We start from the raw sequence: 15939 nt of genomic DNA, 5'->3' as shown, positions 1-15939 counted from the left end.
GATGTCTGGATCATTAGTAAGAGAGGCTAGTGCAATGCGTTCACCCCTAGTGAGGTTATCTTTGTATCTGAAAGACTTTTTGCCATGTTGTGGGTCTAGTTTGTCAAGATCTTCTAACACTCTCTTGTAAATGTTGTCAATAGGGTTGCCGCCTGGTAATGTAGGAATCCACCTTGATTTTGACTTCAAACCACTAGCAATGGTGCGATCTGTCTCAATGTCCAGTTCCTCTAATAATAGTTCCATGTCATATGGTGTTTGTTCCTGTTCAGCAATTGACAAGAGGAGTTGGGTTGCTTGTACGTCATTAATGGTGAGCACATCTGAGTCAAAAAGTTTAGGAATATTTTTAGATGCTTCATTGGAGGACACATTGCTTGAAAAGTGATGTTTTAACTTTAAGTTCCTGACAAACTTGAATAAGTCAATTTTCAATTTGCAAATGTCACCAGTAGAGTATGGGTTGTACGAGAGACCTTTACTAAGGAGGGAAATCATATCTGGTGAAAGGGTTTTGTAGGAAATGTTGATGACCTGTACTTCGCTATCCGAGGGATTAGTTACTTCCTCATTGTCACTGACCTGAGTTTCTGTCTGTAGTCTTCCGTGCCTACCCCTTCTCCCCCTGCGGGTTTTGGTTCGGGACCTCCTCTTGTTGCTGGTAACCTGTAACCTCGTCTGATGCGTTGTACCTCTTGTAAAAAAGAAGATGTCTGTTGACCTATAGTATCTATGTTGCCATACTCACTTTAACTGGTGCTAATTGCACTTAATGTGGTATTGCTAGAGGAAACTGAACTTGCTTCTGTGGGTTTCCCTGTGGTCATATTTGTGTTGGGGGTATTACGTATTAGGGAGTCAAATTTCTTGGCGTAGGTAAAAATTCTACCTGTTAGATAGTCAGCCTCTTGTTAGCTTGTTACGTACGCAGTGCCGGCCTCGGTTCACACTCCCTGGAGGGGTTCTAGGGCTTTCCCCTCACCCTTGTTTTGCACCTCACATGCAACAGAGAGTCACTGGATAATATTGCGCAAACCCCTAAGCAGTGCGCCCTTTTCTAGATTCCTGACTTAAAACTCTTTTCAAGCCACTTAGGGAAATACTTGTATTTCTCCTCGTTTTTATCCCTTTCTATGCATGCTGCATAGAAAGAAGAACATTCCATCAATGATTGTTTTTGTGCAAGAAGGTGCACCTTCCTACACAAAAACAATCATCCGCCCAATGCAGACACCCTTGCAACATGACGCAAGGGTGCCTGCGCTGGCTCATGACAAAAAATTGTGCGCCAGCGCAGGGGAAAGCACACAGGTGCACCATATTGTTAATACGATGCATCCTCGTACTTTTAAAATGACGCAGCAAAACCGTTTGTGGCGCTGCGCTGTGTCATTATTTTGGGAAAGGAGGCCCGGAGTCCCTATTGGGCTCTCCTTTTTTTCCCCTCACCCTAAACTGGAAAAAATATCCTCAGCCATAGTGTCAACCATCACAGGCCTTGGATGTAACTTCAGATACTCCTTTGTTATGCATGCTGCCAGGAGTTCATCATAAAAGGTCGTCACCTGATAGCATCTGAAAGCCCACCCACGGTGGGGTAGGGCGTGGGAATCCACGGTGCTGGGCAGAGCTCAGGTTCTAAATGTAACACCTATACAGCCATTGCCTGCTGAAGGCTGCCTAAGCTGCTGCACGTGCTGCTGCATCCCAGTATTAGCAGCTTCTAGACATTTTTAAAGCACACAATAAAATAAAGTAAATATTTTACAAGGTGTTAAATGTAACATTCCTAATGGAGCGTTATATCTATTTCACATTCTTATGATTTCAGAATTGAAGCATTCTCAATACTATTTACAGCAAAGTCATTGTCGTACTCGTGTATCTTATGCAGCTAACAGCCATTGACAAAACCAAAGGTCCTGGCTTGTTTCAGATTTAATGTCAGTTGTTGTATTATATATATTTGCATACAGTAACAGAAAGAGGCAACAAAACATTCGGGCTGCACACTATGCTAAGCACAGAGTTGTAGCTTGCATGTTTAAGCCATTCCCTAAATTCCATGGGCCATGCCCCTCTGAGAGCGCCCATTCGTCTCCTAAATTTTTCACCCCACATAAAGCCCTCGGTAGAGGGGGGGGCAGTGAAAGCGGGAAAGAATCACACATAAAACGAAAGATGCTGAAATATTGTATGAAGAAGAGTCCCTACAAAATTTGCAACAGTGAAATGGCGTGGGTGGAGATGAAGTCTGTGGGACAGCTATTTAACCCCTTCGATGCTGATGACGAGCTCAGCTCATCATCAGCCACGGTGGGCGTGTGCGGATGACGATCTGAGCTCGTCATCTAATGCGGCTTTTAGAAAAAAGCAGCGTAGCGAAAAAATAACCGCCGCAGCGATGCGGTTAATGAGAGAAGAGTCTTCAGCACCAAATCATGTGGTCCGAGTCAGACTGTGACAGAAAATATGCTCTGGCATCCAAATAAAAGTAGACCACTTTAGTAAATCAGATAGCTAAAAAACGTCCCACATTTGTAAATAGGACCGTTTTGAACGCATGAAGACAAATATAGGTGTTTTGCACGGTATGGGAGACTGCATGCATTATTTGTGCTTGCTACAGGCAATGGTGTGGTTACACCACAAAAACCAATCGTAAAACCCGGCCCATCAGATCATAAAACAGGCACACAAACAGCCAGTGCAACAAAAACAACAAAAAACAAGCATTTACAATGCAATGGTCTCGGCAATATTAAAGGTAGAGCTATTGGCATTGCTCATGACATTTTTCCCCTGTGTGCCAAAGTTCAGTCCTATCTCCCTTTCGATCATAGACACCTTTTGGCCACATGATGGGCCTAGTCACTTTCTCTGACAGGGTTCTGTTCCCATCATATGTTCTGACATACTTGCAAGACTCCAGTGGGCCTGATAAACCATTGGATCAGCACAGAGACACACCCATCCTCTTCATGGATAGGATGGGCAACAAAGAAAAAAGAAGAGTGTACAGATCCCACAAATTCCAAGTTTGCTAAGTACAGAATCAAGATCAACTAAGGCACTGACTGCACTGCTACATTGCTAACTGGGAGATGTTCAAGTACCGCGTATCTGCAGTAGGGTATCTTGCAGCGGGGAATAAAAACAAGCATTTACAATGCAATGGTCTCGGCAATATTAAAGGTAGAGCTATTGGCATTGCTCATGACATTTTTTTTCATATTTTTTTAAAAAAAACATAAATAAATGGTATTGTCATTTACAATGGCAATAGGTGAGCATTAGAGAGTAGTAGAGAGTATTCGCGGACACAGAGCCACACACACAGAAAGCCACACACACACACACAGAGCCCCACACACACACCCAGAGCCCCCCCCACACACACACACACACAGCGAGCCACACACACACACACACACAGCGAGCCACACACACACAGCAAGCCACACACACCACAGCGAGCCCCACACACACACAGAGCCCCACACACACACACAGAGCTCCACACACACACACACACACACAGAGCCGCACAAACACACATAGAGCCCCACACACACACAAAGCCCCATACACACACAGAGCCCCACACACACACAGCGAGCCCCACACACACACAGAGCCCCACACACACACAGAGCCCCACACACACACACAGAGCCCCACACACACACACACACAGAGCCCCCCACACACACACACACACAGAGCCCCACACACACACACACACACAAACAGAGCCCCACATACACACACACAGAGCCCCCCACACACACACAGACCCCCACACACACAGCCACACACACACACACAGCCCCACACACAGAGCCCCACACACAGAGCCCCACACACACACACAGAACCCCCCCACACACACACAGAGCCCCACACACACACACAGCGAGCCACACACACACAGCGAGCCACACACACACACACACACACACAGCGAGCCACACACACACAGCGAGCCACACACACACACAGCGAGCCATACACACACACACAGCGAGCCACACACACACACAGAGCCCCACACACACACACACAGAGCGTGCCCCTTCCTACACAAAAACAATAATCCACCCAATGCAGACACCCTTGCAACATGACGCAAAGGTGCCTGCACTGGCTCATGACAAACAATTGTGCGCCAGCACAGGGGAAAGCACACAGGTGCACCATATTGTTAATATGATGCATCCCCGTACTTTTAAAATGACGCAGCTCGGCACAGCAAAACCCTTTGTGGCGCTGCGCTGTGTCATTTTTTGGGGAAAAGAGGCCCAGAGTCCCTATTGGGCTCTCCTTTTTTTCCCCTCTACCTAAGCTGGAAAAAATATCCTCAGCCATAGTGTCAACCATTACAGGCCTTGGATGTAACTTCATCTACTCCTTTGTTATGCATGCTGCCAGGAGCCCATCATAAAAGGTGATCACCTGATAGCATCTGAAAGCCCACCCACGGTGGGGCAGGGCGTGGGAATCCACGGTGCAGGCCAGAGCTCAGGTTCTAAATGTAACACCTATACAGCCATTGCCTGCTGAAGGCTGCCTAAGCTGCTGCACGTGCTGCTGCTTCCCAGTATTAGCAGCTTCTAGACATTTTTCAAGCACACAATAAAAAAAAGTAAATATTTTACAAGGCGTTGAATGTAACATTCCTAATAGAGCGTTATATCTATTTCACAGTCTTGTGATTTCAGAATTGAAGCATTCTCAATACTATTTACAGCAAAGCCATTGTCGTACTCGTGTATCTTATGCAGCTAACAGCCATTGACAAAACCAAAGGTCCTGGCTTGTTTCAGATTTAATGTCAGTTGTTGTATTATATATATCTGCATACAGTAACAGAAAGAGGCAACAAAACATTCGGGCGGCACACTATGGTAAGCACAGAGTTGTAGCTTGAATGTTTAAGCCATTCCCTAAATTACATGGGCCATGCACCTTTGAGAGCGCCCATTCGTCCCCTAAATTTTTCACCCCAAATAAAGCCCTGGGTGGAGGAGAGGGGGGTGTGGGCAGTGAAAGCGGGAAAGAATCACACATAAAACGAAGAATGCTGAAATATTGTGTGACGAAGAGTCCCTACAAAATTTGCAAAAGTGAAATGGCCTGGGTGGAGATCAAGTCTGTGGGACAGCTTTAATGAGAGGAGTCTTCAGTACCAAATCATGTGGTCCGAGTAAGGGTCAGACTGTGACAAAAAATATGCTCTGGCATCCAAATAAAAGTAGCCCACATTAGTAAATCAGATAGCTAAAAAACGTTCCACATTTGTGAATACGGCCGTTTTGAACGCGTGAAGACAAGATTGCTGTGGTTACTAGAATAGTGTACTCCTGTTCTTTTGAGAAGATTAATTTAAAAGGGGGTGATTGTGGACACTTCAACATCTCTGTTAACACTCATTTTACTTTTTCGGGGTTACTAATATACAGACCCCCTGGACCTATGTGCAGGTTTAATACTTCTCTTCTAGAGATCGTAGAAGCCTTTGCTATGGGATCATCTAACTTCAGTATTCTAATCTAGGCGATCTCAATCTTCATTTTGAGCTGGAGCAAGAACCAATGATTTGCACCCTGATTGCTGATCTAGCTGCCTTCCAGCTCTTCCAATTAGTTAAAGGTCCTACACACAATGGAGGTCATACGCTGGATCCAATCTTTACTAATATTGAATCATCCAGCTCCCCTGCTCCCACACCTATTGCCTGGTCTGACCATTCTATGGTTGAAATGACATTTTGTATCTCTACCCCTGACATATGTAAAACCCAAAGAGCCGTACGCAAAAGGCCTTGGCGTAAACTCCGCTTAGCGGACTTTCACGCCCTCTTGGAAACTGATCCTTTGGATCCCTTTTCTGATGTTGAATCAGGTTACGACTCGTTCTGCACCTGGTTAACTCGGGCACTAGATAGACTTATCCCAGTAACTTGGGGTATAGGACGCACGCAGGATGCCAATCCCTGGTATAATGATACCTTGGCGGGCCTCAAGAAGATCTGTAAGAGATATGAGCGTGACTGGAGAAAAGATTATTCCACCGAGAAAAAGGCCTGCTATCTAAAACAACTTAAGATATATCACAAAGCCATCTGCAAGATTCGGGCAGAACACTATGCCACCAAAAATAAAATCAGCCCCAATCCGGCCAAAGTCATCTTTAAAATTCTTAAGGAACTTAACACTAAGAAACCCGCTGCCAATATTGTTACTTTGGCGGCCCAATGTGAAGAGATAGCCTCCTTCTTTGTGGAGAAGATCCGGGGCATCTACCAAGCCTTCACCCCTCAGCCCTGCTGCGACTTAGACACAAGACTCAGTTCTGTCTCTAGGCTATCAGCTATCCTCGAAATCTCTGATGAAAGGTTCGATCAGCTAACTAAGCTTAATAAATCGGGCCCCCCTTAAGCATGCCCAATTCAGAGACTCTTCTCTGTACTGTTTTGCCCCATTACATAGCCATATCAATGCCTCCTTCTCAGCTGCAACTGTGCCAGCTAAGTGGAAACAGGCATGGGTCTCTCCTATGCTAAAAAAGCCCACCTTAGACCCTCGAAAGCCCGAAAATTTTAGACCTATATCGTTGCTTCCCTGGGCCACTAAGATTGCTGAGGCCCATGTAAATTCCATCCTTACCAATGTTTTAAACTCTAATGACACTCTGGATGAAACTCAGCACGGGTTTCGTGCCGGTCATAGCACGAAGACGGCGCTCCTGGCTATGACGGAGCATCTCCGGGCCTCTCTTGATCAGGCCCAAACGGCGGCACTGATCCTACTGGATCTCGCGTTTGACACTGTCTCCCACCAGATCCTGCTCCGCCGGCTTGAAGAGGCAGGGATCACAGATATGGCTCTTACTTGGTTTAGGTCTTTCCTGACCAACAGATCATTTCGTGTTTCCACTCCTCTCTTCCTTTCTAGGGCGTACTCCATTGAGCAGGGGGTTCCTCAGGGCTCGGCATTGAGCCCCACCCTGTTCAATTTGTACGTTCAGCCGCTGGCTGCTGTCGCCAAAGCGTGGGACCTTAACATCGTGTCGTACGCTGACGACACGCAGCTAGTGGTCGCCCTATCAGAAGAGAGTGCTATGGATCATCTTAAATTTAATGCAGGCCTGGCTGCTGTAGCAGAGTGGATGACAGCCAACTGCCTACAACTTAATGCCGCCAAGACGGAGGTGTTATTGGTAGGTAGAAACTCGGAACTATGGGGAGACCACTGGTGGCCCTCTACTCTGGGGAAAGCTCCTACACCCAAGCCAGAAGTAAAGAACCTGGGAGTCTGGTTAGATTCAGCATTAAGTTTTAGCACCCAAACTAAAAAAGTCGCCGCTACTTGCTTCGGCATACTACGTAGCTTGAAAGCAGTTTTGCCATTTTTTGACCCTGCTACCAGACAACTAATTGTTCAATCTACGGTGTTGTCCAGATTGGACTATGCCTCCTCTTTGATTCTTGGTACCAATAAAGCGGAAATTGCCCGTCTGCAACGCATTCAAAATGCGGCTGCTAGAACCTTAATAGGCCTGCCTCGTTTCAGTTCAACCTCCAAAACTATCCGGAAACTCCACTGGCTTCCAGTAGCCCAGCGGATACAGTTTAAGGTCTTGTGTATCTCTTTTAAAATCTTAAAACAGTCGACCCCTAAAATGCTGAGGCCTTTGCTGAAGATGTATGTGCCTACGCGGGCCCTGCGTTCAGCTGGCCAGAATCTGGTTGAGATCCCCCGGTTCAAGCGAAGCAGAGCCAGTGGACGTTCCTTCCGCTTCTTAGCAGCAAAGTTATGGAACACTCTACCAGTCCATATTCGAGAAATAAATGAGCTGTATCAATTCAGGAAAACCATCAAAACTCATCTATTCCCTTAAAATAATTGTGTCCTTTCTGTTCTCGGCTTCGTTTTACTCAGGATTAGCGCCGGGACGCCCCTTTGCTGGGGCAGCTGTGCGCTTTACAAATCTCATAACATAACATAACATGTATATGGCGTTTTGCACGGTATGGGAGACTGCATGCATTATTTGTGCTTGCTACAGGCAATGGTGTGGTTACACCACGAAAACCGATCGTAAAACCAGGCCCACCAAATCATAAAACAGGCACACAAACAGCCAGAGCAACACCAACAACAACAAACAAGCATTGGAAATGCAATAGGTCTCGCATTAGGAAAGTTTGAGCGATTGTTATTGTAAATGACACTTTTTTATTTATGTGTTGGTTTTGAAAATAGCAAAATTAATAGCTTTGTCAGTTACAATGTCAATAGTTTTAACTTTCGCAAATGTGACACCTATAGCATTTGTAATGCAATGTGTGTTGTATTTACGTGACTTAGATGTATTGATATTACAAATAACAATGGCTTTTATTTTTGTAAATAATTAATACTTAAATAAAAGTTATTGTAATTTATAATGGCAATACCTTAAACGTTTGTAAATAACTTTTGTGAAGATTATGTTCAGTGTATTTTATTGTGAAGAAAATCCAAGAACATTACATTTGCACCTACACACACACAGAGCCACACACACACACACACACACACACACACATATAGATGTGGTGGTGGTGGATCTGGGGGATATGGTGGTGGTGGATGTGTTGGTGGATGTGGTGGTGGATGCGGTGGTGGATGTGGTGGTGGTCATGGATGTGGTGTTGGTGGATGCAGTGGTGGTGGATGCGGTGGTGGATGTGGTGGTGGTGGATGCGGTGGTGGATGTGGTGGTGGTGGATGCGGTGGTGGTGGAAGTGTTGGTGGAAGTGTTGGTGGATGTGTTGGTGGATGTGTGGTGGATGTGGTGGTGGATGTGGTGGTGGTGGGTGTGGTGGTGGTGGATGTGGTGAAAGTGGTGGTGGATGTGGTGGTGGATGTGGTGGTGTATGTGGTGGTGTTGGATGCAGTGGTGGCTGTGGTGGTGGTGGTGGATGTGGTGTTGGTGGATGCGGTGGTGGATGTGGTGGTGGAGGTGGTGGTGGATGTGGTGGATGTGGTGGTGGATGCGGTGGATGTGGTGGATGTGGTGGTGGTGCATGCAGTGGATGTGGATGTGGTGGTGGATGTGGCGGTGGATGTGGTGGTGGATGTGGTGGTGATGGTGGATGTGGTGGTGGATGTGGTGGTGGTGGATGCGGTGGTGGTGGTGGTGGATGGGGTGGTGGATGTAGTGGTGGTGGGTGTGGTGGATCTGGTGGCGGTGGATGTGAAAAGTTTGAGCTTTTGGTGTGTAAAATGTAAGTACATTTTATTTTTTGTTTATGTTTTTCAAAATATAAAAGTATTAATTTTGTTATTAGAAAGGCCAATAGTTATAAAGTTAGCAAATGTTACATCCATAGCATTAGTAAAGGTACATGTTTAGTTTTCCCCTGTTTTACATGTATTGATTTGACAAATCACAATGTTTTAACAAGAACAGAAGTGAAAACATTTAACATCTTTTTATGACATTTGTAATAAACCTTGAAACATTGACAGAAAATATTTGAACCAGTTGTTGTTGAATGGTTGTTCAGATTGATGCTGTGGTGGCGCTGAGTGATGTTGTTTTGGGGACAAGTGATGCTGTGGCGTTCAGTGATGCTGTTGTAGCACATAGTGATGTTGTGGTGCCCCTGAGTGATGCTGTAGTGGTGCTGAGTGGTGCTGTGGTGGTGCTGAGTGGTGGAAGTGTGCACTGCCGGCTGGTGGTGTGTGTGCCTGGTGGAAACGTGCACTGACGGCTGGTGGTGTGTGTGCCTGGTGAAAGCGTGCACTGACGCTGGTGGTGTGTGCCTGGTGAAAGCGTGCACCGACGGCTTGTGGTGTGTGTGTGACTGGTGAAAGCGTGCACTGATTTGGTTGTGCATGTGGTTGTATGTGTGGTTGTATGTTGTATGGCGGGCGTGAAACTTAAAGTACGTCCGGCCGGCCGTAAAAAAATAATTAGGGGAGGAGAAGCCCTTTGATGTGGTGTCACGGCCAGGCGGCCGTGAAAAAATGCAATTAGGAGAGGGGAGAGTGGTGAGGAGAGTAGTGTTGAGAGGGGAGAGTGGTGGTGAGAGGGGAGAGTGGTGAGAGGGGAGGAGAGAGTCAGGCCTGGAGAGAGGCGAGAGAGAGGTGAGTGAGGAGAGAGAGAGGGATTGGAGAGGGAGTGTAGTGGTGAGTGGTGAGAGGGTAGAGTGTTGAGTGGTGAGAGGGGAGATGGGGAGAGGGAGAAAAAGGAGAGGGTAAAGAGAGGGAGAGAGGAGAGAGAGGGGGAGAGAGGAGAGAGAGAGGGGAGAGAGGATAGAGAGAGGGGGAGAGAGGAGAGAGAGAGGGGGATGGAGGAGAGAGAGACGGAGACGGGGAGAGAGGAGAGGGAAGAGAGGGAAAGGGAGAGAGGGAAGTGAGGGAAATGGAGAGAGGGAAAGGGAGAGAGGGTAGAGGGAGGGTAAGAAGAGAGTGGGAGGACGAGAGCGAAGGACGGAGGGGAGAGAGAGGGGAGGGAGAGAGAGAGGAGAGCAGGCAGAGGGGGAGATGGGGAGAGGGAGAAAAAGGAGATGGTAAAGAGAGGGAGAGAGGAGAGAGAGGAGAGAGAGAGGGGGATGGAGGAGAGAGAGACGGAGACGGGGAGAGAGGAGAGGGAAGAGAGGGAAAGGGAGAGAGGGAAGTGAGTGAAAGGAAGAGAGGGAGGGTAAGAAGAGAAGGGGAGGACGAGAGCAAAGGACGGAGTGGAGAGAGAGGGGGAGAGAGGAGAGAGAGAAGGGGAGAGGAGCGAGAGAGGGGGAGAGAGGAGAGAGAGAGGGGGATGGAGGAGAGAGAGACAGAGACAGGGAGAGAGGAGAGGGAAGAGAGGGAAAGGGAGAGAGGGAGAGGGAAGTGATGGAAAGGGAGAGAGGGAAAGGGAGAGAGGGTAGAGGGAGAGAGGGAGGGTAAGAAGAGAGAGGGAGGACGAGAGCGAAGGACAGAGGGGAGAGAGAGGGGAGGGAGAACAAGAGGAGAGCAGGCAGAGGGGGAGATGGGGAGAGGGAGAAAAAGGAGAGGGTAAAGAGAGGGAGAGAGGAGAGAGAGGGGAGGGGGGAGAGAGAGAGGGGGAGAGAGGAGAGAGAGGAGAGATCGAGGGGGATGGAGGAGAGAGAGACGGAGACGGGGAGAGAGGAGAGGGAAGAGAGGGAGAGGGAGAGAGGGAGAGGGAAGTGAGGTAAAGGAAGAGAGGGTAAGGGAGAGGGAGAGAGGGAGGGTAAGAAGAGAGGGGGAGGACGAGAGCGAAGGACGGAGGGGGGAGAGAGGGGAGGAAGAGAGAGAGAGGAGAGCAGGCAGAGGGGGAGATGGGGAGAGGGGGGAAAAGGAGAGCAGGGGGAAGGTAAAGAGAGGAGAGAGGAGAGAGAGAGGGAGAGGGTGAGAAAGGAGAGAGGAGAGAGTGAGAGGGAAGTGAGGGAAAGGGAGAGAGGTAGACAGAGAGAGAGGGAGAGTGAGAGAGTGAGGGGAGGGAGAGAGAGGGAGGACGAGAGGGAAGGAGGGAGAGGAGAGGGAGTGGAGTGAGTGAGGGAGAGAGAGAGAGGAGAGCAGGGAGAGGGGGTTAGAGGGCTTCTGGTCACTCCCACGAGGACATTTTAAAAAATATGCCAGCTTCAGTCACTTTGCCATTTTATAAGGACACAAGCTATATTACAGGAAATGGCCTCCAAACTATGGGCCAGATGTAGGTCGGTCGGTAACGGCCGAAAATCGGTATTTTCGGCCGTTACCGACCGGTATACATGAGTTGGCATGTAGGTGCAATATTTTACAGAATCGGTAACTTTACCGATTCGGTAAAGTTACCGATTCTGTAAAATACCGATTCGGTAATTTTACCGATTCTGAGCCACCCATATGTAGGTGGGACTCTTCAGAGTCCCAGGAGCCTTAACAAATCGGTATTTTACCATCAAATCCAATTTGATGGTAAAATACCGATTTCAGGTGTGCATGCACATGTGTGCATGCACACCTAGCCATGTGACAGGCAGACCTGCCCTTAGGGCATGTATGCCTGCCACATGGCACCCAAGCCTGTTTTGGGGGTGCCAGGGGGTGTCAAAGTGACACCCCCTGCACCCTTGTGAATTCGGTATTTACCGATGCGGTAAATACCGAATCGGTAATGCCCATTCATTCCTATGGGCTTCACAGCCCATAGGAATGAATGGGCATTACCAATTCGGTATTTACCGAATCGGTAAATACCGAATTCATCCGATTCGGTATTCCAGCACATCTGGAATACCTACATGTCGGACCCATTGTTTTACCGATTTTAAATTACCGAATCGGTAAAATTCGGTAATTTAAAATCGGTAAAACAATTTTACCTACATCGGGCCCTAAGAAACAAGTTCGAGGCAAAACAAAAGGTTCATATTAGGGAGTACAGGTTCATCTTTTTAATATTCTGTGGGAAATAGTGGATGATATAAACAACAGGTGTTCAGCTAAGGCATTTAGAAGCTGCCTCTTAACTTTGCTAGATGGCAGACATTTGTAAATAGAAATAAACAGAAAGGTAATGATTTCTTTCCTCACTGCACCGAAGATCCAGTTTTCTTGAGCGCTGATATTAACCTGATATTAACCTGGTGATACCTCAGCGTAAAAGAGATGAGGCAGAGAGTCTTTGATTCAGAGTTGTACTTCTGGATTGCTTTACTTAGGGAGGAGCCGGACAAGCATGAGGGCCATTGGAAAGACCGTAGTATAGACGGTATGTGAATGGCGACTTTGGGTGATGTTATCATACATGGTTCATGGTCCTGCACTGCAGAGCCGGCATAGCGGAAACGCTTGAATATTTACTGTCAACGAGAACTGAAGGCGAGGGTGCTAGGCAAAATGCCAATCTGGCGGGCGAGACAGTGCAGTGCCCCGAAGATGGGGGGTTGGGTAGTGTGGGGTAAACAAGAGCCACCCAGCAGCACGTGAGCGGGAGGCACCACTTGTAGGGGGTGGATGTGAAGAGGACTCGTCCCTGTGCACGCGAAAGTGAAAGCTGCGGCCGCATCAAAAGTGTGCAAATTTAAAATACAAACTGCAACGAAGTAGAGCATCAAAAAGAACAAGTGACCCGCTGTAGACTTACTGCAATTTGAGAGATTCATGTCCCTGCACTGCAGAGCCGGCATAGCGGAAACGCTTTATTATTTACTGTCAACGAGAACTGAAGGCGAGGGTGCTAGGCAAAATGCAAATCTGGCGGGAGAGACAGTGCAGTGCCCCGAAGATGGGGGGTTGGGTAGTGTGGGGTAAACAAGAGCCACCCAGCAGCACGTGAGCGGGAGGCACCACTTGTAGGGGGTGGATGTGAAGAGGACTCGTCCCTGTGCACGCGAAAGTGAAAGCAGCGGCCGCATCAAAAGTGTGCAAATTTAAAATACAAACTGCAACGAAGTAGAGCATCAAAAAGAACAAGTGACCCGCTGTAGACTTACTGCAATTTGAGAGATGCTGTCGCGTGAAGGGACTAACTGAGTGTGGTACTGCAGTAGAAAGTGAAGAAAGGCAAACCAAGATGAAAAAAAGTTAAAACAAGAATAAGACCAAAAGAGACAAGACGGAGGGAAGGCAGAGAACGGGAGGGGGGAGGAGAAATGCGACACGGCGGGCAGGGGAGGGGGCGGAGCGGGGAGAGGGTGTGAAAGCAGCAGGGGCCTGGAGTGCGGCTGAGGGAACTGAAGAAATGCGACACGGCGGGCAGGGGAGGGGGCGGAGCGGGGGTGTGGGAGGAGTGCGCCTGAGGGAAAATACATGCAAGGCAGGCGGCTGGGGTGGGGGCATGTGCACGCGCTTTTAAGCTCAATGCGCATGCGCATTGAGCTTGAATTTCACGGGCACTGCAAGGAATCGCCACGATTCCTTGCAAGTTGGTTAAAGACTGTTTAAGCCCCCATAGTCTTGCAAGCTCGATGCGCATGCGCATCGACAGGCGAGACCTAAAAAGTGGCTCACACACTGGGCCCATCAGACCAGTATCATGGGCACTGCTTGACTGCACAATAGGACAAGACCGACCCTGGCTCGAGGAACAAATCCTGGAGTTGCACTATTGTACGTAAAAAAAGTTTGTTTTCGTAAACAGGTTGTTTCACTTAGTTCAAAAGAAAATAAGAAGTCAGAAAAACAAAAAAAATTACGAACGACGTCAAGTTTGTTACACATCCTAGCTGCTTTTACTGACATGTCGAAATATAGTTTCCGCATCACCGGAAGAGCAACTTTCCAGCCACCCGGCCTGAGCCAGAACACAGCACCCCGTGGAGAGTCGCAACACCACCAGAGAGGCACTAAGGAATTCACTAGACTTTCAGCACCACCTTTCACCACCCTCCGATTACTCGCTGCAGGTACAATATGGGAGCACAAGCAGACACTCAGGAACAACCAGTCTATTTGTTCCAACGATTTCACTGAACTTTCGGCACAACTTTTCAACACCCGCAGAAAATTCACAGCAGGCATTTAATGAAACACAGACAGGCACTACAGGACACCCAGTATAGGAATGCTACATCATTCCTTGCAGCTACGCCACGGCATTCTTGAAGTAACTCATTTGACTCAACACCAGGCTGTCTTTCTTCAGCCCTCTCCCAAGTAAAACCATATGACCCTCAAACAGACAAACCACAACACCCCCTGCAGGTACACTACAGGGCTGGAAGTTCAACCACGATACCCCCCCTGGAGCATGCAACACCCCACTCTCCCCTTGCCAGTGCTTGAAAGTGAAAAATAGAAGTGTGGGTACTCTGTACCAGAGTATCTGCTTGTTTCTGAGAAGTGCCGGTACTCTCCAATGAAAAGTATTGCATTTCTCATCAGAAGTGCGGGTACTCTCCCTCCCTCTCACAATTGAAAAGTGCAAGCACTCTGCACCGGCCCATTTAAAGCACTGCACCCACTCCGGGGCAGGCAGATTATAGCGCCACCCAGATGTCGAGGCACATGTCGCGCGCTCACCTTTCTCGGGCAGGCGGCTCTGCACGAGCTGCTTGGCCTGGGTGACGTCGTCGTCGCTGGACACGTCGAGCTTGACCAGATGCAGCTCTCCCGCTCCGCGCGCCTCCTCGGTGGCGCTCCGCAGCTGCAGCGCCCCCGGGCCCTCGGGGAAGAGGCAGGCGGCGAACACACAGAAGCCCATCCCGTGCAGCCGGCGCGCGAGCAGGTTCCCGAAGCCGGAGTCACAGCCCGTGATGAAGACCGCGCGGCCCCGGGGGTCAACCGGGGGCTCCGTCCCGCGCCGGCCGCCCAGGGCCAGCCAAGCCAGGGCGGGCACCGCCAGAACCACCGTGGTACACAGCGGGCCCAGGCACCAGCAGAGGAGGAGCAGCAGCAGCGGGAAGCCCAGCCAGCGCCACATCTTGGACAGCGAGCTGAGGATGCTGGGGTTCACGTTTCACGGCAGCAGGCAGTACCAACACGGCAGACGTGCCTCCAACTCAGCGCAGAAGTAGCAGCTCTCGGCACAAACAACACGGAAAACCTCGGTGCCAAACCTCTCCCTGCTTCCCTCTACAGCTGCATCAGCACAATAGTTTTTAATAAGAAAACTGCCACTGCGCCTCACGAGACACTTCCACCCCGACTCCTCTAACGCTCACTTCCCTTTCTATAAACATATTATACAAACCAGGCGATGCAACTAAGCCTGAACTTCGGAGGGGGGTAGTAGGCGGGGCTAGCACTTCAAACAATGGGGCGGAGCTATCCTCCGAGCCTTTACAAGAAAACTGAATGGTACATTGTGCATTTTTAATGTGTTGATCAAACCGAATATGATTATAGCAAATATGTTCAAGGGGGTTTGACAATATTTATAGCCTTCTGACGAGAGTGATTGGGGAATGAGTGAGACTACCAAAAAGCAGCCTTTACAGAAATGATGAGTTAATTAATTTTGAAT

General features: G+C 48.5%; 1 protein-coding gene across 1 annotated transcript in view; it reads right to left on the bottom strand.

Moving 5' to 3' along the window:
- Nucleotides 1-15576, bottom strand: part of LOC147709102 (D-beta-hydroxybutyrate dehydrogenase, mitochondrial-like) — a 149854-nt gene extending 134278 nt beyond the window's left edge. Inside the window, exon 1 of the mRNA XM_086927708.1 lies at nt 14997-15576. Coding sequence (XP_086783834.1) covers nt 14997-15396 — 400 coding nt within the window. The 5' untranslated portion in view covers nt 15397-15576. The remainder of the gene's footprint in view (nt 1-14996) is intronic.
- Nucleotides 15577-15939: the final 363 nt, after the last annotated feature.

This window comes from Lissotriton vulgaris, chromosome 6 (assembly GCF_964263255.1).
Source record: "Lissotriton vulgaris chromosome 6, aLisVul1.2, whole genome shotgun sequence".
Taxonomy (NCBI): Eukaryota; Metazoa; Chordata; class Amphibia; order Caudata; family Salamandridae; genus Lissotriton; species Lissotriton vulgaris.
The sequence above is the reverse complement of the archived record's forward strand: the minus strand, read 5'-3'. Positions and strand labels throughout refer to the sequence as shown.